A 22,390-nucleotide genomic window follows, 5' to 3' on the forward strand; every position below is an offset into this window, starting at 1 on the left:
CATAGACCTTGAATATCTCCAAAAAGATACATAAGAAACTAATAATATTGGTTGCCTCTGAAGAGAGAAATTGGGTTGGATTGGAAAAAGGATGAGAAGCATACTTTTTTTTTTTTTAAGAGCAGGGAGCTGGGAGCCTGATGCGGGGCTCCATCCCAGGACCCTGGGATCATGACCTGAGTCGAAGGCAGGTGCTTAACTGACTGAGCCACCCAGGCACGCCTGAGAAGCATACTTCTTACTGGATACCTTTTTGTGTGTTTTATTTAAGTAGGAGCCATGCAAATATATTGCCTATTCCAGAAAATAAATAAAGCTTAAGAAAGAAAAATTAAGTGTATAAACAGAATTTGCTAAAAAACTGAACATTTTTGCAAAGAAACATCTTAAGAATGACACAAGGGATCACAAAGTTAAAAATTAACAAAGGTAGATTTAATCATTTAAGAATACTTGAGAGTAGATAATATTTATAGTGGACTTTGAAAGAGAGACATGAATAGAGGGCAAAGTAGACATTTTAAGAGGAAGATATATGCAATGACATGAAAATGGGAAGTGGCAAATTTTAGCAAACAAATTGACTTGACTGGGGCGGGGGGGCACTGGGCCTGTAGAAGAAATAAGGAAAAGGTAAGTGCTTTGCAGAAGAATTAAGACTAATATAAATGGTAATTTTGTAACATTCAACCCAGTACCAACCTAACTAAGGCACATATTTAACTTCAATTATCTTATTTAAGCTAACAGAAATTTTAATAAGTGCCTGCTATTCACCGGGTCCAGTGCTAGGTATTGCATGGACATGATCCCTGTTCTGATAGAGCTTAGTCTAGTGGGCACCTCTGGGCCTCAACAGAGTGCGCAATCTCCATGGTCCCCTTTGTTTAAAAATTCTGGCTATGTATTTAGTCTAGTGGGCACCTCTGGGCCTCAACAGAGTGCGCAATCTCCATGGTCCCCTTTGTTTAAAAATTCTGGCTATGTATTTAGTCTGACACTCTCTAAACACCCCTAACCCTTTGTCCATCCTTAGACATCTCCATCTCTGTAACAATTCAAGTCATCACTCAAACTGCTTGACCCTCCCTCCTCCTTTCTTTTTACACTTATCAGTATAGGATAAGGTTTGAGATTGAAGACTGAACCCAGATGCCTGGGTTAGAAATTTTTTTTTTTTTTTTTTAAGATTTTTTATTTATTTATCTGAGAGAGAGAATGGGAGACAGAGAGCATGAGAGGGGGAGGATCAGAGGGAGAAGCAGACTCCCCGCTGAGCAGGGAGTCCGATGCGGGACTCGATCCCGGGACTTCAGGATCATGACCTGAGCCGAAGGCAGTTGCTTAACCAACTGAGCCACCCAGGCGCCCCCCTGGGTTAGAAATTTTATGTTGCATTTCCCGGTGAGACTTGGGCAATTTACTTAACTTTCTTCACCGAGCTTCTTCATTTATAGAATAGAGATAATAATAGTATGTACCTCATAAGGTTGCTGAGAATATTAAATGAGTTATTACATATAAAGTGCTTAGAACACCCCCACGATGGTAAATTCTTAAGAAATATTAGCAGTTATTACTATTAGCAGATTTTGCTTGTGTCATTTCACCCAAGGCTAATATTTCCCACCAACTCTATCGCACCTCCTTCCACCTGGTGATCTTTTAATAGATAATCTCATTTTTCCCACCAGCATATTGAACAACATTCTCTCTACTGGCCCTTCTTCTAGAATTATAAACATGATCAAGAACCTCCCACTTAAAATCTACCCTTAATTATGAGCATCTCTTTTTCTTTCTTATTTTATAATCAAATTTATTAAAAGTCCACACTGGAACCTCCATGTTCTTCTATTTTCCCTTCATTCCTCAAACTATCGCAATCTTCTACTTGACCCCATCATGTCACAAAATTGTTTTTACCAAGTTAACATTCAGAATAGTTGTTTTCAACTATTTTCAAAATGCCTCTCCTATGTTTTTCCATTGTATCCCAAAGCCTCCTGACTACCTTAAAATTATAATTTTTTCAACACTTCATATCCCCTCTAACATAGTATAATTTTTACTTATTTATTTTGTTTATATCTGTTTTCCCTGGTTAGAATGTAAAATCAGGGAGAACAGGAATTTGTCTCCTTTGCTTATTGCTACATCCTGATCACCTAAAATAATGCTGGAACATCATAGGCACTCACTAAATATGCATTGAATGAATGAACACTGAATTGTGATTATTTATTTTTCTGTCTTCTACTTTAGACCAGGAGCTACTTTGAAGACTAGAACCATTCCTCCTATCTCTTTACTAGCCCTGTTAGCTCAGAGCCTGGCCCAAACGGGAGTGTGAATATAATGGGTTCATGGGGAGTCACTATGGTTCCTGTATTTTCGGTAAATGCTTCTGGAGATACTCCAAGGCCTGAGAAAGCAGATTTTAAATTCTATTCTGCAGTCCTAGAGCTCCAATGAGTTAGTATGAAGATTTTGCAAACAATGGAGATTTAAGTTGCCTAAAGAAATTGTATTAGTCAGTGGTCTCCAGAAAAACAGGACCAATATCTATCTATCAGGAGATTTATTAAGAGGAATTGGCTCATGTGATTATAGAAACTGAGAAGGCTCACAATCTGGAGGACACAAACCAAAAGCCAGACGCTATAGAGAACAAACAGATGGTTACCAGAGGAGAGGTGGGTGGGAGGAATGGGTGAAATAGGTGAAGGGATTAAGAGTGTACTTACTATGATGAGCACCGAATATTATATGGAACTGTTGAATCACTATATTGTATACCTGAAACTAATATAACATTGTATATTAACTATACTGGAATTAAAATAAAAAGCTTAATAAAAAAAATAGTTCTCCTGCTAAAATAAGTTTGAAAATGATAAGTTTAAACGAAAGACAGAGGAAGGAAGGGCACTGGGGTGGCTCAGTCAGTTGGGCTTCCGACTCTTGATTTCCACTTGGGTCATGATCTCAGGGTCGTAAGATGGAGCCCCACATCGGGCTCCATACTGAGCATGGAGCCTGCTTAAGATTCTCTCTCTCCCTCTCCCTCTGCCCCTACCCCCGCTCTCTCTCTCTCTCTAAAAAAAAAAAACAGAAAAAAAAAGAGGAAGGAAGGAAGTATAAAGAAAGAACAGAGAACATAGAACACTGAGTGCACATTCCGATCACTTGGGGAATTTCCATACTGATACCTGGGCCCCATTCACAGAAATGTTAATTAGGGCTAAGGATTGAGCATAGACAGTTTTAAAATTCTTCAGGTGATTCTAATTAACAGCCAGGTTTGAGAACCAATGGAATAGGTCACCCTTGAGAAATGGGGCAAGGCTACAAGGGAAGATGAAGGTTAGTCTGTTGAGAGAGGCAAAATGTCCCCAATGGTTGCTTAAAGTCCTCTTTAGTAATACTGGGCCATTGACAGTCCCTGTTACTGGTATTTTATACGCATGACTAGTAATTGGATCCAGACACTCGAAGGGACATAAGAGCAAAACCAAGTAAGTACTTAATGGGACACTAATAAGAACTAAAAAATCAAAAAAGCCATCCTTCTTCCTTGAAGCTTTCTAAAAGGTTAATTATCAACCAGTTCTTTCAACCCTTAAATTACTTTCTGAAAGTGAATTAGAGGAGCATGAATTCTATTAGGAGATTGTGGTACTACCATAGATTAATTCTTCTTATTAAATGGTACTCTGTTGTTCATTTGTCACCATGAAGAGGCTAACTTAATCCTTGTTTTGAGCTTGCATATTGAACAATTCTGGATAATTGCATGTAGAATGATAACCTTTATAACAGGCAAAATCCAATACAGAGAAAAATTCATTCTTGGAATGCAATTTCAAATTCATAAAGTGAAATTTAGCATCTTAGAAAGAAGGTATATGAGTTTAATGGTGTAGTATTATTATTCCCAAGGGAAATTTCCAATCTTCTGTGATTCAGTATAGACTCAGGATAAACATATCCTACTGACACTACCTGAGGCATTCTAACAACCACATTTGATTTATTAGCAGATAAGTATTATTAATCAAAGGTTATATAATATTGGTCACAGGTGCCTTGTTTTTGTTATTTTCCTCTTTATGAAAATACATTTCAATAATAGAAGAACTCTCCATGTAAAGAAGGACATGTTATAATCCAGTTCTTTGTAAAGAATATTTTCATGAAATATATTGGACTTTTTTTCCTTTCAAATTAACAGGTTCTTTTGAGTGAATTGGATGAGATGGTTTACCACGAGAATTGCCTTTTAAATTCCAAAACAAAAGCATTAAAAAAAGTTGACTTTAACAGAAATGGATATTGCATTATTTCTTCTGCAAGTGCCAGTACTTTTTATTCTGTAATGATTTGTGTTCTCTGATATGCTTTATCTCATGCTTGACTGATTACAAGTGTGAAGGAGGGTTAAATGTATTCGCTATTGGCAATTTAGCATTAATTGTAATACGCTGTAATCCAAATTACAATCTGTCATTTCCAGTCAAATTGTGAAGCACTGTAATTGTATTTTAGAGTTCCACTGCCATTGATTATAGCTACCTCATTTGTGTTTTAATATACCATGACGAATTTGCAAATGGAAATACAATCTTGTAACAAGCCAGGAAACATGTATTGTTCTTCCTATTATAACAGCTAGAAAATTATTTCTTAACAAATGAAAAGAGAAGGAGATGGTAAGGCAGTAAAGAGAATTCATTTAAGGATGAAAAAGACACAAAAAGACTTCAATTTTCTAGCAGTGCATAAAAATAAGTGAGCCATAGATTTTTTGAAAAACACTTTTAATCTAAACATTACAAAAATATTTTAAAAATTTTTGAAATCTTCCCATACTAATACAAATTACTCTAGTTTATTGATTTGAATTGGTGTATAGTATTCCACAGCATATACAACATTCTTTCCTTGGTGATCATTCACATTGTTTTTACTATTTACAAATAATGCTGCAGTGAACATTCTTATATATGACTCTTCATAACATGGGGAAGATTCACTAGGGAATATATTTAGTAGTGGGATCTCTGGGTTGCAGAGTATGCCTATCTTCTATTTCACTTAAAAAATTTTCTGGTAAGGGGTGCCTGGGTGGTTAAGGATCCAACTCTTGATTTTAGCAAAGGTCATAACCTCAGGATCATGCAATCAAGCCCCTTGTTGGACTAGCAGGGAGTCTGCTTGAGATTCTCTCTCCCTCTGCCCCTTCCCCCAGTCACACTCTCTTTAACATACATACATACATACATAAAATCTTTTTAAAATTCTGGTAAGAACACTTAACATGAGATCTACTCTCGACAATTTTTTTAAAAAGGTTTATTTATTTGAGAGGGAGAGAGAATCTTTTTTTCCCCTCTCTCTTTGAAAAAATTTTTTTATTTAAATTCAATTTACTCCAGCTGGAGTGGTGGGGGGTGGGAGGGATGGAGTGGTTGGGTGATAGACATTGGGGAGGGTATGTGCTATGGTGAGCGCTGTGAATTGTGTAAGACTGTTGAATCAGAGACCTGTACCTCTGAAACAAATAATACATTATATGTTAAAAAAAAAAAAAAGAAGAAGAAGATAGCAGGAAGGGAAGAATGAAGGGGGGGAAATCGGAGGGGGAGACGAACCATGAGAGACTATGGACTCTGAGAAACAGTGAGGGTTCTAGAGGGGAGAGGGGTGGGGGATAGGTTAACCTGGTGATGGGTATTAAGGAGGGCACGTACTGCATGGAGCACTGGGTGTTATACGCAAACAATGAATCATGGAACACTACATCAAAAACTAATGATGTAACGTATGGTGATTAAGATAACATAATAATAAAAAAATAAAAATAAATAAATTCAATTTACTTAACATGTAGTGTATTATCAGTTTCAGGGGTAGAATTTAGTGATTCATGAGTTGCATATAACACCCAGTAGAGGGAGAGAGAATCTTAAGCACACTCTGCACTGAGCGCAGAGCCTGACTTGGGGCTTGATCTCACAAACCTGAGATCACTACCTGAGCCGAAACCAAGAGTCAGACGCTTACTGACTGTGCCACCCAGGTGCTCCTTGACAAATTTTTAAGTACACATTATTGTTGACTAGAAGTACAATATTGTACAACCAGATCTCTAGAGTTTATTCATCTTGTTTAGCTGAATATGTATGTTGATTAGCAACTCCCCATTTACCCTTCCTCCCATTCCCTGGTAACCACTGTTTCACTCTTTGAGTCTATGAGTTTGACTATTTTAGATACCTCATATAAGTAGAATCATGTAGAATTTTTCTGTGACTAGCTTATTTCACTTAGCTTCACTTCACTTATTTCTCTATTCTTAAAGGTTCACCCATGTTGTCACATATTTCAGATTTCTTTCTTTTTTAAGGCTGAATAGTATTCTTATATGTATATGCCACACATTCTTTATCCATTTATCTATCAATGTACATTTAGCTTGTTTCCACATCTTGGCTATTGTGACTAATGCTGCAATGAACATAAGAGTGCTAATACCTACATAAGATTCTGATTGAATTTCTTTGGATAAATTCCCAGAGTAGGATTGTTGGATCATATGATAGTTCTATTTTTAATATTTTGAGGGATCTCCATATAGTTTCCCATGCATTGTTTTGCATTCCCACCAACACTGTGCAAGAGTTCCAGTTTCTCCACAACCTCGCCAACCTTTGTTGTGTTTTGTCTTTTTGATGATAGCCATCTTGACAGGTATGAGGTGATAACTCATTGTAGTTTTGATTTGCATTTCCCTGATGATTAGTAACAATGAGCATTTTTTCATATGCCTGTTGGCCTTTTGTATGTTTTCTTTGGAAAAATGTCTATTCAAGTTCTTATCCCATTTTTTTTTTTTGGCTTTTTTTTACTTTTATTCCAATTAATTAACATATAGTCTTATATTAGTTTCAGTTGTACAATATAGTGATTCAACAATTCTATACATCACTCATCAAGACAAGTGCACTCCTTAGTCCCTATCACTTATTTAACCCATTCCCCCACCCACTTCCCCTCTGGTAACCATCATTTTGTTCTCTATGATAGGGTCTGTTTCTTGATTTCTCACTTTCTCTCTTTTCCTTCTACTCTTTTGATTTGTTTCTTAAATTACATATATGAGTGAAATCATATAGTATTTGTCTTTCTCCGACTGACTTATTTCACTGAGCATTATCCTCTCTAGCTCCATCCATGTTGTTGCAAATGTCAAGATTTCATTCTTTTTTATGGCTGAATAATATTCCATTGTGCATATACACACACACACACACACACACACACACACACACACACATCTTCTTTATCCACTCATCAATAGATGGACCCTTAGGCTGCTTCTATATCTTGGCTATTGTAAATAATGTTGCTATAAACATAGGGATGCATGTATCCCTTTGAATTAGTGTTTTTATATTCTTTGGGTAAATACCCAGTAATGCATTTGCTGGATTATAGTGTAGATCTTTTTAACTTCTTTAGGAACCCCCACACTGTTTTGTACAGTGGCTGCACCTGTTTGCATTCCCACCAATAGTACATAGGATTCCTTTTTCTCCACATCTACCCAAACACTTGTTTCTTGTGTTGTTGATTTTAGCCATTCTAACAGGTGTGAGGTGATATCTCATTGTAATTTTGATTTGCATTTCCCTGATGGTCTAAGTGATGATGAGCATTTTTTATGTGTCTGTTGGCCATCTCTATGTCTTCTTTGGAGAAATGTCTGTTCATGTCTTCTGTCCATTTTTTAATTGATTTATTTAATTTTTTTTTTTGGTGTTGCATAAGTTCTTTATATATTTTGAATACTAACCCTTTATCAGATATGTCATTTGAAAATATCTTCTCCCATTCCATAGGTTGCCTTTTAGTTTTGTTGATTGTTTCCTTTGCTGTGCAGAAGCTTTTTATTTTGATGTAGTCTCAATAGTTTAGTTTTGCTTTTGTTTTCCTTGCCTCAAGAGACATATCTAGAAAAAAGCTGCTATGGCTGGTATCAGAGAGGTTACTGCCTATGTTCTCTTCTAAGATTTTTATGGTTTTAGGTTTCATATTTAGATCTTTAATCCATTTTGAATTGATTTTTGTATATGGCGTAAGAAAGTGGTCCAGTTTCATTCTTTTGCTGTCCAGTTTTCCCAACACCATATGTTGAAGAGACTGTCTTTTTCCCATTGGATATCCTTTCCTGCCTTGTCTAAGATTAATTGGCCATAGAGTTGTGGTCAAGTTCTTAGACCATTTTTAATTAATAGTTAATAGTTCTTTCACTTTTGAGTTCTAGTACTTCCTTGGAGATTTTGGAGATTAACCCCTTTCCAGATATATGATTTGCAAATATTTTCTTCCATTTCATAGGCTGCCTTTTCACTCTGTTGTTGCTATTGCTGTTCACAAGCCTTTTACTTTGATGTAGTCCCACTTATTTATTTTTGTTTATATTGCCTATGCTTTTGACGTCATATCCATAAAAGCCATTGCCAAGACCAATGCCATGAAGCTCTTCCCCTTTGTGTTCTTCTAGAAATTTTAGTTTGGGGTCTTACATCTAAAGTCTTTAATTCGGGTGTGTGGGTGGCTCAGTCGTTAAGCGTCTGCCTTTGGCTCAGGTCATGATCCCAGCGTCCTGGGATCAAGTCCCACATCGGGCTCCCTGCTCTGCGGGAAGCCTGCTTCTCCCTCTCCCACTCCCCCTGCTTGTGTTCCTGCTCTCACTATGTCTCTCTCTGTCAAATAAATAAATAAAATCTTTAAAAATAAATAAATAAAGTCTTTAATTCATTTTGAATTGATTTTTGTGTATGGTGTAAGGTAAGAGTCCAATGTCATTCTTTTGCATGTGGATATCCAGTTTTCCATCACCATATGTTTAAGAAACTACACTTTCTCAATTGTGTTTTCTTGGGGGCCCTTGTTGAAGATGAGTTGACCTTATATGTGGTGATTTGTTTCTGAACTCTCTATTCTGTTCTATTAGTCTATATGACTATCTTTATGTTAATAGTACCATACTGTTTTGATTACTGTAGCTTTATAATATATTTTGAAATCAGAGAGTGTAAAGCCTCCAGTTGTTTTTTTTTTTTAATTTATTTGAGAGAGTGAGCAAGAGAGAGAGAGTGAAAGTATGAATGGGGGTAAGGGGCAGAAGGAAGGGGAGAAGCAGAATCTCCCACTGAACAGGGAGCCCAACGTGGGGATCCATCCCAGAACCCTGGGATCATGGCCTGAGCCGAGGGCAGATGCTTAACCTACTGAGCCACCCAGGTGCCCCAAGCCTCCAGTTTTTTTTTGTTTTTTTTTTTTTAAAGATTTTATTTTATTTATTTGACAGAGAGAGAAACAGCTAGAGAGGGAACACAAGCAGGGGGAGTGGGAGAGGGAGAAGCAGGCTCCCGGCCGAGCAGAGAGCCCAATGTGGGGCTCGATCCCAGGACCCTGGGATCATGACCTGAGCCGAAGGCAGACGCTTAACGACTGAGCCACCCAGGCGCCCCTCCAAGCCTCCAGTTTTGTTGTTCTTTCTCAAGATTGGTTTGGTTACATGTGGTCTTTTGTGCTTCCATATGAATTTTAGAATTTTCTTCTATTACTGTAAAAAAATGTGTCTCTAAGAGTTCAGCTAGATTCCACATATAAGTGATATCATACAGTATTTGTCTTTCTCTGTCTGGCTTATTTCACTTAGCATAATGTCCTCAAGTTCCATCCATGTTATCACAAATGGCAAGATTTCCTTCTTTATCATGGCTGAACAATTTTATATTGTGTGTGTGTTACATATATAAATATATATATATGCTACATTTTATTTATCCATTAATCTGTAGATGGACGGTGGTTACCAGGGACCGGATGTTGGGGGAAATGGGGAGATGTTGGTCAAAGGGTACAAACTTCCAATTATGACTTATAATGAATAAGTTCTGTGAATCTAATGTATAACATGGTAGTTATAGTTAATAATACAATGTTATATACTTAAAAAGGTTGCTAAGAGGGTAGATCTTGAATGTTCTCACTACAAATAGAAATGGTAATTCTGTGAGGTGATGGAAGTGTTATCTAATGCTACTGCGGTAATCATTTTGCAATATATATTGTATCAAATCAGTATGTTGTACATCTTAAACTTACACAATGTTATATGTCAATTATATGTCACTAATGCTAGAAGGAAGTAAAAATAAAAATAAATAAAACCCCCAAGAATATAAAACATTTAAAAACACATGTAAAATAGCTTATGGGTCAAAGAAGAAATCATATTGAAAACTAAAAAATACTTAGAATTGGGTAAGTGAAAATGCTACATACCAAAACCTGTGGGATGTGGAGAAGTGGTCCTTTTGGCATTTTATAGATTTAAAGTTTGTATTACAGAAGGAAGGCTGAAAAATAAGATAAAGATTTCACTTAAATTAGAAAAGGAACAACAGAATAAAACCCAAAGAAAACAGAAGGCAGAAGGAAGGAAATAATAAGAGCAGAATTCAATGAAAGAGAAAGCTAAGATACAATAAAGAGAAAAAAATAAGTTCAGAAATTGGTTCTATGAAAATCTTAAAATAGAAAACATTTGGAAAAAATTTCAAGGAAAGAGGAAAGCACACCTAAGCAATATCATGAATGAGAAAGAAAACATAACTATAGTTACATTAGAAATGTGAAAGATAACAAGAAAAATATTATCAATAATTTTATGCCCATAAAGTTGAAATGCACTAAAAATTGAGAATATGTGTGACAATATAGACCACCTAGGTCAACTTGACTTAGATGGTTGTTCAAGGAAATTTTGCCTGGAATGGATGTTACTATAAACAGTAATTAATTTCAGTTCTTTAGAAAATTCCCACAGATCAATTTATCTGAGACAGTAGACTATTCACTTCCACAATTAGCTTGCAGGTATCCACGATTTACACTTGCAACAAGTGACAACAAAAGTCACTTCAAGATCCTCTTTCTTTGTCACCAAATTTTAAATAATTATAACACATATTTGCCTGATCCCAGTCATCTCCTTGCCTTGAAAGACCCATCTTAAACCACCTGAACTCAGAATCCAAAACTCAATCAGTATTCCATTTCTGACTTCCCCTTTCTGATACATTGCTAAAATTCAGCCAGGTAGTGTTCTCTCTTACTGAAATAACATCTTTTTTGTTGTTATTTATTTATTTATTTATTTATTATTAACATATAATGTATTGTTTGTTTCAGGGTACAGGTCTGTGATTCATCAGTCTTACACAATTCACAGCACTCACCATAGCACACACCCTCCCCAATGTCCATCACCCAGCCACCCCAACCCTCCCTCCCCCCACCACTCCAGCAACCCTCAGTTTGTTTCCTGATATGAAGAGTCTCTTATGGTTTGTCTTCCTCTCTGGTTTCATCTTGTTTCATTTTTCCCTCCCTTCCCCTATGCTCGTCTGTCTTGTTTCTCAAATTCTTCATATCAGTGAGATCATATGATACTTGTCTTTCTCTGATTGACTTATTTCACTTAGCATAATACCTTCTAGTTCCAACCACATTGTTGCAAATGGCAAGATTTTGTTTTTTGATGGCTGCATCATATTCCACTGTATATATATACCACATCTTCTTTATCCATTCATCTGCTCTTACTGAAATAACTTCTAATTGATAGCTTTGCTTTAGTAACAGGTCTGTGATGTTCTGGGGAGTTCAGAAGGATTAATTCCTTCTTTTTATTTAATTGTTAATTTTTAATTTTTTTTAAAGATTTTATTTATTTGACAGAGAGAGACACAGCGAGAGAGGGAACACAAGCAGGGGGCGGGGGGAGTGGGAGAGGGAGAAGCAGGCCTCCCACGGATCAGGGAGCCCGATGCGGGGCTCGATCCCAGGACCCTGGGATCATGACCTGAGCCGAAGGCAGATGCTTAACCAAATGAGCCACCCAGGCATTCTGAATATCTACATTTTAAAGGAAGAGAAAAAAGTCAATTTAGAAATTTTTACTGATATCCCACCCTTCAAGTAAAATATTTATCTTCATTTGTATAGAATAAATGGAGTAAAGTTTGTGGCTTGAATTTCTTGATTTTCCTCATAAAAGAATAGACAGAGAGAGAGACAACAGTAGCAGGGAGAGGAGCGGGGGGAGCAGGGGCGGGGGAGAAGCGGACTCCCCGCTGATCAGGGAGCCCAAAGTGGGCTCCATCCCAGGATGCTGGGATCATGACCTGAGCCAAAGGGAGACGCTTAACCAACTGAGCCACCCAGGTGCCCTCTTTAAAATACTCTGATTATAAAAATATATATATATACTGATTATTTGATGATTTTGAAAGTGATATAGAGCTAGTGTTGTGGAGAGGGGGTGCTTTCTCTGGATTCTTCTCATCCTCCAACATTATGGGAATCTGGCAGGGTTTCCAGGGGGAAAATTCAGTGGAAGGTAGGAACTCCCCCTACTCCCTAGCCCCAGGGCTATAGCCTTAGGAGCTTCATACTCTGGAGTTGGTCTATGGTTGGCCTCCAGCAATTCATACAGATTTCTAGTTTGGACTTCCTGCTGGTTTGTGTGGTGTCTGGTGGCTCTCCCGTTAAGTTGCTAAGCTTCTGACCCATAGGAACACAAGTTCAGGAACTTGTATGCCGTAACATTTAAAGATTAAACCACTGACTGGTTGAGGAAACAAATTTCAGATTAAACCACTTGCCCTGTCGTATTGTGGGTAAGGATTCACCCAAGACTGTCTCCAGATACCATATTCTTTACCACCCTCCACTGCCAAAAGGGAATCCAATTTCAGTAAAAACCTTTCTAGCAAGAGGGAAGAAAAGCAATATAAAATTTCAGACAATACAAATTGCCCAATGTAGAGAATGGAATTCTTCATACAGTCCTAGGATGTTGGCATTTAGTGTAGAATCTATACTGTAGATCCTTAGGGCTTTTTGTTTTTTCTCTTGTATTCTTTTTTTTTTTTTTTTATTGTTATGTTAATCCCCATACATTACATCATTAGTTTTAGATATAGTGTTCCATGATTCATTGTTTGTGCATAACACCCAGGGCTCCATGCAGAACGTGCCCTCCTCAATACCCATCACCAGGCTAACCCATCCTCCCACCCATTTCTCTTGTATTCTTTATGCCCTTACAAATAAGGAAATCAAATAGTTCACTTAAAACATTCACTCCAGGGACGCCTGGGTGGCTCAGTTGTTAAACTTCTGCCTTCGGCTCAAGTCATGACCCCGGGGTCCTGGGATCGAGCCCCGTATTGGGCTCCCTGCCTGCTTCTCCCTCTCCCACTCCCCCCTGCTTGTGTTCCCTCTCTCGCTGTCTCTCTCTCTGTCAAATTAAAAAAAAAAAATTTCACTCCAAAACATTCTTAAATTTTAATAACAGGATTAGAAGGTACGATTCTTGAATCTATTGGCTGACTGAATTGGGTCCCATGTATACCATATGTCTTAATGTTTAATACTGACTCAAGGTTGGGGGTATGAAGTAAGGGAAAGTATGCTTACTATGCATGCATGTGCTGTTACGTAGGAGATGTTCACATATGATGCTTAAATAGCTTTCATACAGAAACATACCTCTCAAATTTTGGATGGAGTAGTTAGATGGCAACAACTGTTATTTTCAAGTGTTCAGTTTATGCAAATATTTGAATTTGCTAGTTTTGTTTTCCATTAGCTTCATCAGAGTATGAAAGAGAAATGTTGTAGATTCATGCTAATATAATTTTAAATGATTGTTACATTGATAATCCCTTTTCTTCCCAAGTAGCTTATAAATTTCCTGTTTTCTTTCTTCATTTTATAAATAGTAAAAAAAAAAAAAGCATTTAACATAAAGTTTCATGACATACTAAAGTAGAAAAAATGTGACTGGGTAAGCAATGAAATTGAGAAGGAAATACTTGATATTGGGTAATATGTACCTTGATAGAAGAAAACAAGAATACTTCCTCAGGCTTCAACAATAACTGCATTTCTCAACAGTTAGCTCTGTTGGGGCGCCTGGGTGGCTCAGATGGTTAAGCGTCTGCCTTCGGCTCAGGTCATGATCCCAGCATCCTGGGATCAAGCCCCGCACCGGGCTCCCTGCTCAGCGGGGAGCCTGCTTCTCCCTCTCCCTCTGCCTCTCTCCCTGCTCATGCTCTCTCTCTCTCTCTCTCTGTATCCCTGTGTCTCAAATGAATAAATAAAATCTTTAAAAAAAAAATAGCTCTGTTATGATTCAGAGATAAATGTAACATTTTATGAATGATCAGCAGTTTGGGAAGCTATTTGTTATTATTTGCCTAGTAGATCTTTTATTTCCAAAGCATCATAGCACCAGAGAAGAAATATGGTATAAATACAGATACAAACAATTGATGATTATTCAAAAACTCTCTCCATATAGCCATGCCTCAGATTTGGAGTTTTTGTTTGTGTTTCAGTAGCTCTTTGCTTTTCAAGCTCACTCCTATAATTCTATTCATAGAGACTCCTATCACTACTATGAAGAAGAATTGTGGAGAAGCCTACCAGAGATTTGATGTCCTGGCTGATTCTTAAAAGGATGAGGAGACATCTCCTGGTTGAAATGGGTAGGTTTGGAAATGGAAAGCAAGGGCATGCCAGGCTACAAGGGCTTCATAAGCAAAGGAAGAAATAGCAAGGAGTTCAGAGAACCATAGTTTGGGGTCATTAGAGTATCAAGTTCTGCAGGAAATGGTAGAAAATAGGCTGAGTAGCTAAGGAAGGGGCCTGGCTTTCACCTCATCGATGTGGATGAAAAATTAGTGAATGATTTTAACAGGCTAATTACATTGTTATTTGGAAAAGAAAAAGATATCACTGTGCTTCACTGTGAAGAAATGATTAGAAGAGAACAATACTTTAGGCAGGAAGTACAAGGAAGTTGGTATAGTCATTCATGGGCAAGATGATAGCAGCCTTAAAGGATAACTAAAGCTATTACTTTTCTTTTTTTTTTTTTTTTTTTTTAAAGATTTTATTTATTTGACAGAGAGAGACACAGCGAGAGCAGGAACACAAGCAGGGGGGAGTGGGAGAGGGAGAAGCAGGCTTCCCGCTGAGCGGGGAGCCCGATGTGGTACTCGATCCCGGGACCCCGGGATCATGACCTGAGCCGAAGGCAGACGCTTAACGACTGAGCCACCCAGGCGCCCAAGCTATTACTTTTCAATTGCGTTAAGGATGAAACAAACTTCAATTCCAACTCTACAATGGTGTTGCATACATAGAGGCTGTCTACCCAATAAGCATCTTTCCCTTCTTCTTTGCTAACTGCTCTCTAGTATTGAGTAAATATACTTCAGGGCCCTACTGCATTCCCAGAGCCATACTAATTTAGGACTGAGAATGAGATGCAATTCTGGCCAGTAAGATTTGAGAAAAAGAATCCTGAGGACTTTTCATTAGTCTTACAAAAGGAACCCATGAAAGGAAATTTATCTCTTCTGGCCTTTGCATGTTTTTGTAGAAGGATGTGATTAACGGGGCTGCTGTAGCCATCCTGAGACTGAGTGAAAAACTTTAAGACAAAAGACAACATTCTGCAAATGAAAGAGCAGAAACATGGCAAGAAGTTTGGTCTTTGATACCCTGGTATCAAGGGTGAGAGTCTGGGGTTTTCCAGGCACACTCCTTAGTAGTAAATTTAAAACATAACAGTATGCGGCGCCTGGGTGGCTCAGTCGTTAAGCGTCTGCCTTTCGGCTCAGGTCATGATCCCAGGGTCCTGGGATCGAGCCCCGCATCGGGCTCCCTGCTCAGCGGGAAGCCTGCTTCTCCCTCTCCCACTCCCCCTGCTTGTGTTCCCTCTCTCACTGTGTCTCTGTCAAATAAATAAAATCTTTAAAAATAAATAAATAAAACATAACAGGAATTTAAAGTGCAGGAAGAGAAAAAAAACAAGTGGCCCAAATGGTCAGTTATTAAAATCAACCAAGAGCTCTAAAACAAAGGAAACTCAGTGCGGGGAGGTAACCTGGGTCTTTATCTAGTCCTGTGGCTGGCAATGTGTTTCTTTGAAATAGCCATCACTGAAGAGGATGTTTCTTTGGATGCCTCCGCAGTCAAGGCTTAAGTCAGCACCTGCATTACAAAAAGAAGAAAGAGAAAAGGAAAAACAACCCAACTCTCAGGGTTTACACCATAGAAATAGAATCTCCTCTAAAGCCTCTAGAAAGGAATAGTCCTGTTGACACCCTGATCTTAAGCCAATGAGACCTGTGGTTGACATCTGATGTGTTTTTTCCAGCAACTAAATTTGTAGTAATTTTTTAGAGCAGCAATGGAAAATTAATGCAATTTCTTTTACCCATTTTCTAATTGGATTGTTTTTTAAATGTTGAGTTTTGGGAGTTCCTTATAAAGGTTAGGTACTAGTCCTTTGTTGGGTTTGTGGTTTGCAAATGTTTTACCCTAGTCTATAGCTTGTTTTTTTCATCCTTTTCAACCTGGAGAGCAAAAGTTTTTAACTTTGATAAAGTCTAATCTATCCACTTTTCCTTTATGGATCATGATTTTGATGTCAAGTCTAAGAATTCTGCTTAACCCTCCGTTCTGAATATTTTCCTCTATTTTTTCCAATTATTTAAAAATTGCGATAAAATATACATAAAATTTACCATTTCAGCCACTGTTTAAGTGTACAATTCAGTGGTATATATTTATTTTTAAAGATTTTATTTACTTATTTGACAGAGAGAGCACAAGCAGGGTGAGTGGCAGGCAGAGGCAGAGGCAGAAGCAGGCTCCCCGCAGAGCAGGGGGAGCCCGATGTGGGGCTCGATCCCAGGACCTGAGCCGGAGGTAGTCGCTTAACCAACTGAGCCACCCAGGCACCCGTTTAGTCTGACTGGTCTGAGAGTTCAGGAAACGTAGAGGTCAATGAGTAGTGGCAAAGTTGAGAAGTCTTAACAGATGATGTGTGACATGGGATAAGCTCTGAAAGACAAATAGTTTGGTCAGAAACTGAGGTGAGGGGGGATCAAACTGAATGGGTAATTAAATGTTGTAGTTCACAGAGGGGAGTAATCACTTTCAGCTGATAGTGTGGCACAGCTGACTAAGACATCTATCAGTAATGAAGTCTAATTCAGCTATAAAGCAGCTTGTGACTTTGGCAAATCATTAATCTCTTAAGAGACTCAATTTCTTCAAATGAAAAACATGGGGAGACGAATGCTAAAGTTCTGCCCAGGTCTAAAGTCGCTTTAGGATACTTATTAAGATTCTTTTACATCAGATAACTTTTTGAGTGGTAAGTTATAATTAGCGAATGACTATATAGTTCACGGGAGTGAACTCAGGAACTATAAAATTACTCACTCCCATGAAAACAGTAATTATTTTAAGTTATAGGGAGCCCCATTACTTTATTTACATTAAATTTATATGCATGCTGCTTTTAAAAACCTGTCCATTTGTTTCATGTAAGTGTACTATGATTTTTTTCTTCTAATATAGTAAAAAACTAAAACATGAAACAAACTACACTGAAATCCTGACCTTGTTTCTTCCCTTTGCATATAGAGGATATCACTGAAAAAGGAAAATGGTCTCTTTCCTCTTGAATGTAAAGCCTAACTGCCATTTGTAAAGAACTGATTTAATTTGTTAAACAAACCTTTATTTAGTATCTGCTATGGGTCAGGCATTTGTGCCAAGAGTGATGATCATAGCAATGAAAAGTGTAGTTCCTACCTTCCATTAGTTCACAGCCTAGCAGGGAAAGGAAGGCAGGTCAGTTAACCAGGTATTTTACAGTGTGATACCATGGGAGTGCAAAGATGGATCCTCTGTAATTAATGTCTGCTTTGGCCTGCCCAGCAACCACTCCTCTTTTTTCTAGAATGGTTCCTGATTTTTTTCTCTGGGAATTACCCTTCCTGTCATTCTCTGTACTTGACTGGGGCTATAGGCATGTGAGTCAAATCTGGCCAGTTAGAACATCTATATATTTTGGGACACAGTGATTGGTTTAGGGATCCAAGCCAAGCCAATCTGCTGCAGTTCAAGGGATCTTGGGACACAGCATGGTATATTCAGGGAACAGCAGATATTTGGCTATGGTTGGCAACTTGGGTCTGAGTGGGTAAGGTTCGGAGATAAAGCTAAAATAATAGGCAAGAACAGTTTATGAAGGGCCTTGCTTGTTATGCTGGAGAATTTGGACTTTTTCCTTGAAGAGATGGAAAGCCATCAAAGGATTTTAAGCAGGGAGTTCACATGATCACATTTATGCTTTGGGAAGACAAATCTGGTGGGGTTATGAATTATTAGGGGGAAGATGAAGCAGAAAGCAAGGGAATGAATTAAGATGCAAACCAGGGGTAACCAGAGACCTCAACTGTAGGAGTGCTAGTGGGGATAGGAAGGAGAGACACAGTGGGGATGTTTGCCATGAGTTCTCCAGAAAACTCATGCCACGAGTTACCCAGAACTGGGTAACATGATAGCAACACTTTCCTGGAGAAATTGTGCTCTGTCTGCATCTCTAATTCAGCAAATGGTAGTAAATTTCAGAGAACAAAAGCAAAATTTAAGACTGTGCTTCTGAAAGTTTAACATGCACAAAAATCACCTGGAGATCTTGTTAAAATGCAACTTTTGATTCAGTAGTTCTGGGGTGGGACCTGAGATTCTGCATTTCTTTTTTTTCCCTCCTTTTAAATTAATTAACATATAATGTATTATTTGTTTCAGGGGTACAGGTCTGTGATTCACTAGTCGTATATAATACTCAGTGCTCATTACAACACATACCCTCCCCAATGTGAGATTCTGCATTTCTAACAAGCTTCCAGATGCTGCTGGTCTGCAGACTACATTTTGAGGAGCAAAGATTTAGGATTTTTTGAGGTGTGATGGGTCATTCAAGTAAAAAGGTCCAGCAGGCAACAGGTGTAGGCCTTAAATTTTAGGAGAGACTTGGGCTGGAGATATTTCAGTCATTAGCACATAGGAGGTGGTGATGTCAGAATATATAAAGATAATGGTCTAGGAATGTGCTTGGAAAAAAGTAAAAGAAACCCAAGGATAGCCCATGGGTAGTCAGTGCCAGCATTTAAGGGGCATCTGAAGGATGAGGCTTTAAAACATGGAAGCAGCAGATGAAACTAGGATGCCAAGTTTACAGTGAGAAAGCTTTAATTTCCAAACTTATTATATAAATAATAGCTGCCATTTATTGAGTGTTCTATTCCAGGCAGTGTACTAGGCTTCAACTTTTCTCCAAAACACAGGGTGTAAGAAATGTCTGTTAAAAAATTCCTCTAACCATACCCAATTACTTTGAGCTGGTGGAAAGTTTAATGTGGGTCACTATTAAGGATCTACACACCATACCTAGGATTGTATGAAGGTTCTAGGGGTCTTACTCAATCCAGTTCTTTTGGGAAAGGCCTCGTCTTCACTCAGCGCTGGTTACTAATACGCTCACTTCCCCAGCTCATTTATCCTTTGATGGTGACCTGCTTTGCTGATTCAATGCCAAGCTTGGACATGGGGTCTTGGCCGTGATTAGAATCTCTGATGCCTAGTGTGCAGCCTCCCTAATGGATACTACTAGGTCTTGCCACTTCCCTTTCGCATTAGGTTCCTGATATTCACAGAACTTTCAACCCTCCTTTTGTTACTCCCTTTGGTTGCCACTTAACCAACCTGTTAAGTCTTCAACCTCTCTCCATTGTTCGGAGAGAGAATCACTTCAGTGGGTACAGGTGTTTTGACACAAAGGGGCCATTTATTCTGCCCTGGGGCAAGGAAAGTCCCAGATCTTTGGGGTGCTATCCAGTCACCCTCTGGCATTCTACTCCTCTCTACCCCCTACCCCCCGCATTCTTTTGCAGCCCTGAGAACAAAACACTATCTTAATATCTCAACAAATCATCTTGACACACATGCACTGACCCATGAGATCCCTACAACCACTCCATGGGTACTCATTTTACATCCTGAAGCTTGGATGAATTTAGAAACTTGTTTCAAGTCACACAGCTATTAAGTAACTGTGTAGGAGCTATGAGCTATGTGCTTGGGACTCCGGAGCAACGAGGGCGTGGTATTATCGCAGTTCCTATCAAAATACCTTACTCAAGGTCATGTGTGAGTTGCCGTAATCAGACTCAAATTCAGAAACTTCACAAACAGAAGGGGAAAGTCTCTGTGTGGGTGCTCGGATAGAGGGCTGGGATTCCTTTAATCTTCGCCACAGTCTTACTATCCCGATTTTCAGATGAGAAACAGAGGCTGAAGGTGTGACTTACCTATGGCCACAAAGCCAGGGCCACGTTTACTGGCTCCTAATATATGTTCTTCCCATCATACCAAACAGAAATGGCCTGTGAGTGGCTCAAAGTCTCGTCCCCAGGAAAACGCAAAGGCAAAAACACTTTAAACTAACGTCCCTCCTTGGAAAAAAATTGGCGCATGCGCGGTATGCACCAGAGACCCCACCCTAGCGGCTTGTGATCCACTCAGTATGCATGCGCCAGGCTGTTCTCACCCGCCCCTTCGCTCCGTGCTGTTCCCTCCACTCCCCGCCCCTTTCCCGCCCGGATATCAGCCTAGTTTTGGCGGATGTTGTTGTGAATCCCAGAGACACGTGAGGCGCTGCTACGTCATCACAGGCACGCGAAGGAAACATGGCGGCGGCGGGTGTTGTGAGCGGGAAGGTAAGTAACGGCCCCGGCGAACGTCCCTACTTTTCTGTGGGATGGTGTGCTTGTGTTGCTTGGAGGCCGGTTGGGGAGGGATGTGAAGGCCATTCTTTATCAGGAACAGCTTGTGGCGGATGTAAGAGAAGAGGACTTGGTCGTGTCAGCTGTTTTCTCGAGATTGCCGGCTCAGTCCGGGAATTAGAGACCGGCTCCTGCTCCAAGGCCAGCTAGGCCTCGGGCGCAGTTCTGCTCTGCACTGCCCCGCAGCAAGGGGCTTTAATTTGTATTGCTTTTTCTAAGAGACAGGTAGTTGCCTAGTTCCTTTCTTTTGTGGTTCACTTTTTCCTTACTCTAGTTCTTTAGATCTACTCTTCTGACTCCAGGGTCTTTTTTTCTTTTCCTTTGAGGGGTTAGTCTAACTTTCCCGTCTTTCTCTGCTTCACTCTGGTGAAGGCATCTTTGCCCCCATCAGGAGGAGCTGAAAACAGGTGTTGTGCAGCTGTGCACGTAGAAGAAAAGAGTGTATTGGATTCATTTTACCAGACTGCCGAGTTGGCTGGTGCTTGTGAGCAGCAGGGCATGTTTCCACTCAGGGAGCAGGAGATTTAGACCATCTCACGCTTGTTTAGGAAGGCGTTAGTTACGGTATTTCATAGAGGTCTCTATGATGTTCTCGTGGGGAGTATCTGTGATCCTGTCTTAACTCCCTCCTAGTTCGTTAGGAACTAGGATTAGTGCGGAGGACATTTCGTTGTATATTGCCTATATACGTTCCGAGGGCACATCTTAATGCCTGTTATTTAGGACTGTCATGACATGCCACAGGCAGTATTTCCTATTGCGGGAGTATTTCGTAAACAGTTGGGTCTGGTGATGACTCATGGGAAACTAATGACTACGTATTTACTTGTCACCGATAGCTTCCTCTGGTGATCGAGTTTGAGTCATTTTCTCTATGCTGCTCTCCTTATCCCATTTTGAATTATTTGACAACGTTTGTGGTTTGGTGTATGGACCACTAGACTTGGCCGCAGAATAACACATAAGGTCTTGGTTTTGCTGTTACTTTGAAGTGTGACCTTGGGAAACTGAGCAAGTATGACTTTTCTGTCCTTCGTAAATTTTTTCTTCAGAATAGTGGTGGTGCCAGTTGTTATTTGTATTGGAGTTGTTGGGATTACATGAAATAATAAAAACATTAAGAAAGATTTCATACTTCTACATATTGGCTATTTTAAATGATAGATTGGTCATAGTTTTTTTGATTATTCATGCTCTTTGATTGTCTTGTTAGTTTTTAAGTCTTCATAGCAGATGCTGATTTTCTATTTGATTCATTACATACTTGAAAGTTATCCTGCTTGATTTTCTGCCTGGACCGATTCAATTTAGGTCTTTCCAAGAAGGGATCCTTTCCATTTGAACTATGCTTCCCTCTTTCAGGCATGGATTGTTTTTGAGAGAACCCTTGAGATGGTGAAGCCCAGTTGTGAAATATAAGACTTTTTTCACCCTTTCCTTCCAGTCACTCTCTTTCATATCTGACTTTTTTTTAAGATTTTATTTATTTGAGAGAGAGAATGAGAGAGAGAGAGCGCAAGAGAGGGGAGGGTCAGAGGGAGAAGCAGTCCCGAATGCAGGACTCAATCCCAGGACTCCAGGACCATGCC

General features: G+C 39.0%; 1 protein-coding gene and 1 long non-coding RNA gene across 6 annotated transcripts in view; one reads left to right on the forward strand and one right to left on the reverse strand.

Annotated features, from left to right (window-relative positions):
• Positions 1-488: 488 nt before the first annotated feature.
• On the reverse strand, positions 489-20,507 carry LOC118525135 (uncharacterized). Of its 3 annotated transcripts, none has more exons than XR_013449276.1 (3): positions 20,328-20,507; positions 16,043-16,149; positions 489-611 (listed from the first exon to the last, which is right to left on the reverse strand). It is a non-coding gene; the product is annotated as an uncharacterized LOC118525135 (long non-coding RNA). The 3 variants fall into 3 exon arrangements; XR_013449277.1 differs by lacking the exon at positions 489-611 and adding an exon at positions 11,804-11,997; XR_004911995.2 differs by lacking the exon at positions 489-611 and having other exon boundaries at positions 16,029-16,149.
• Positions 20,508-20,583: 76 nt separating this feature from the next.
• TBC1D15 (TBC1 domain family member 15) overlaps positions 20,584-22,390 on the forward strand; it is an 85,964-nt gene continuing 84,157 nt past the window's right edge. The window contains exon 1 of one of the 3 annotated variants that reach the window (XM_036075666.2): positions 20,584-20,735. In XM_036075666.2, coding sequence (XP_035931559.1) covers positions 20,706-20,735 — 30 coding nt within the window. In that variant the 5' untranslated portion in view covers positions 20,584-20,705. The remainder of the gene's footprint in view (positions 20,736-22,390) is intronic. The other 2 variants (XR_013449278.1, XM_078076294.1) reach the window with 2 other exon arrangements.

This window comes from Halichoerus grypus, chromosome 6 (genome assembly GCF_964656455.1).
Source record: "Halichoerus grypus chromosome 6, mHalGry1.hap1.1, whole genome shotgun sequence".
Taxonomy (NCBI): domain Eukaryota; kingdom Metazoa; phylum Chordata; class Mammalia; order Carnivora; family Phocidae; genus Halichoerus; species Halichoerus grypus.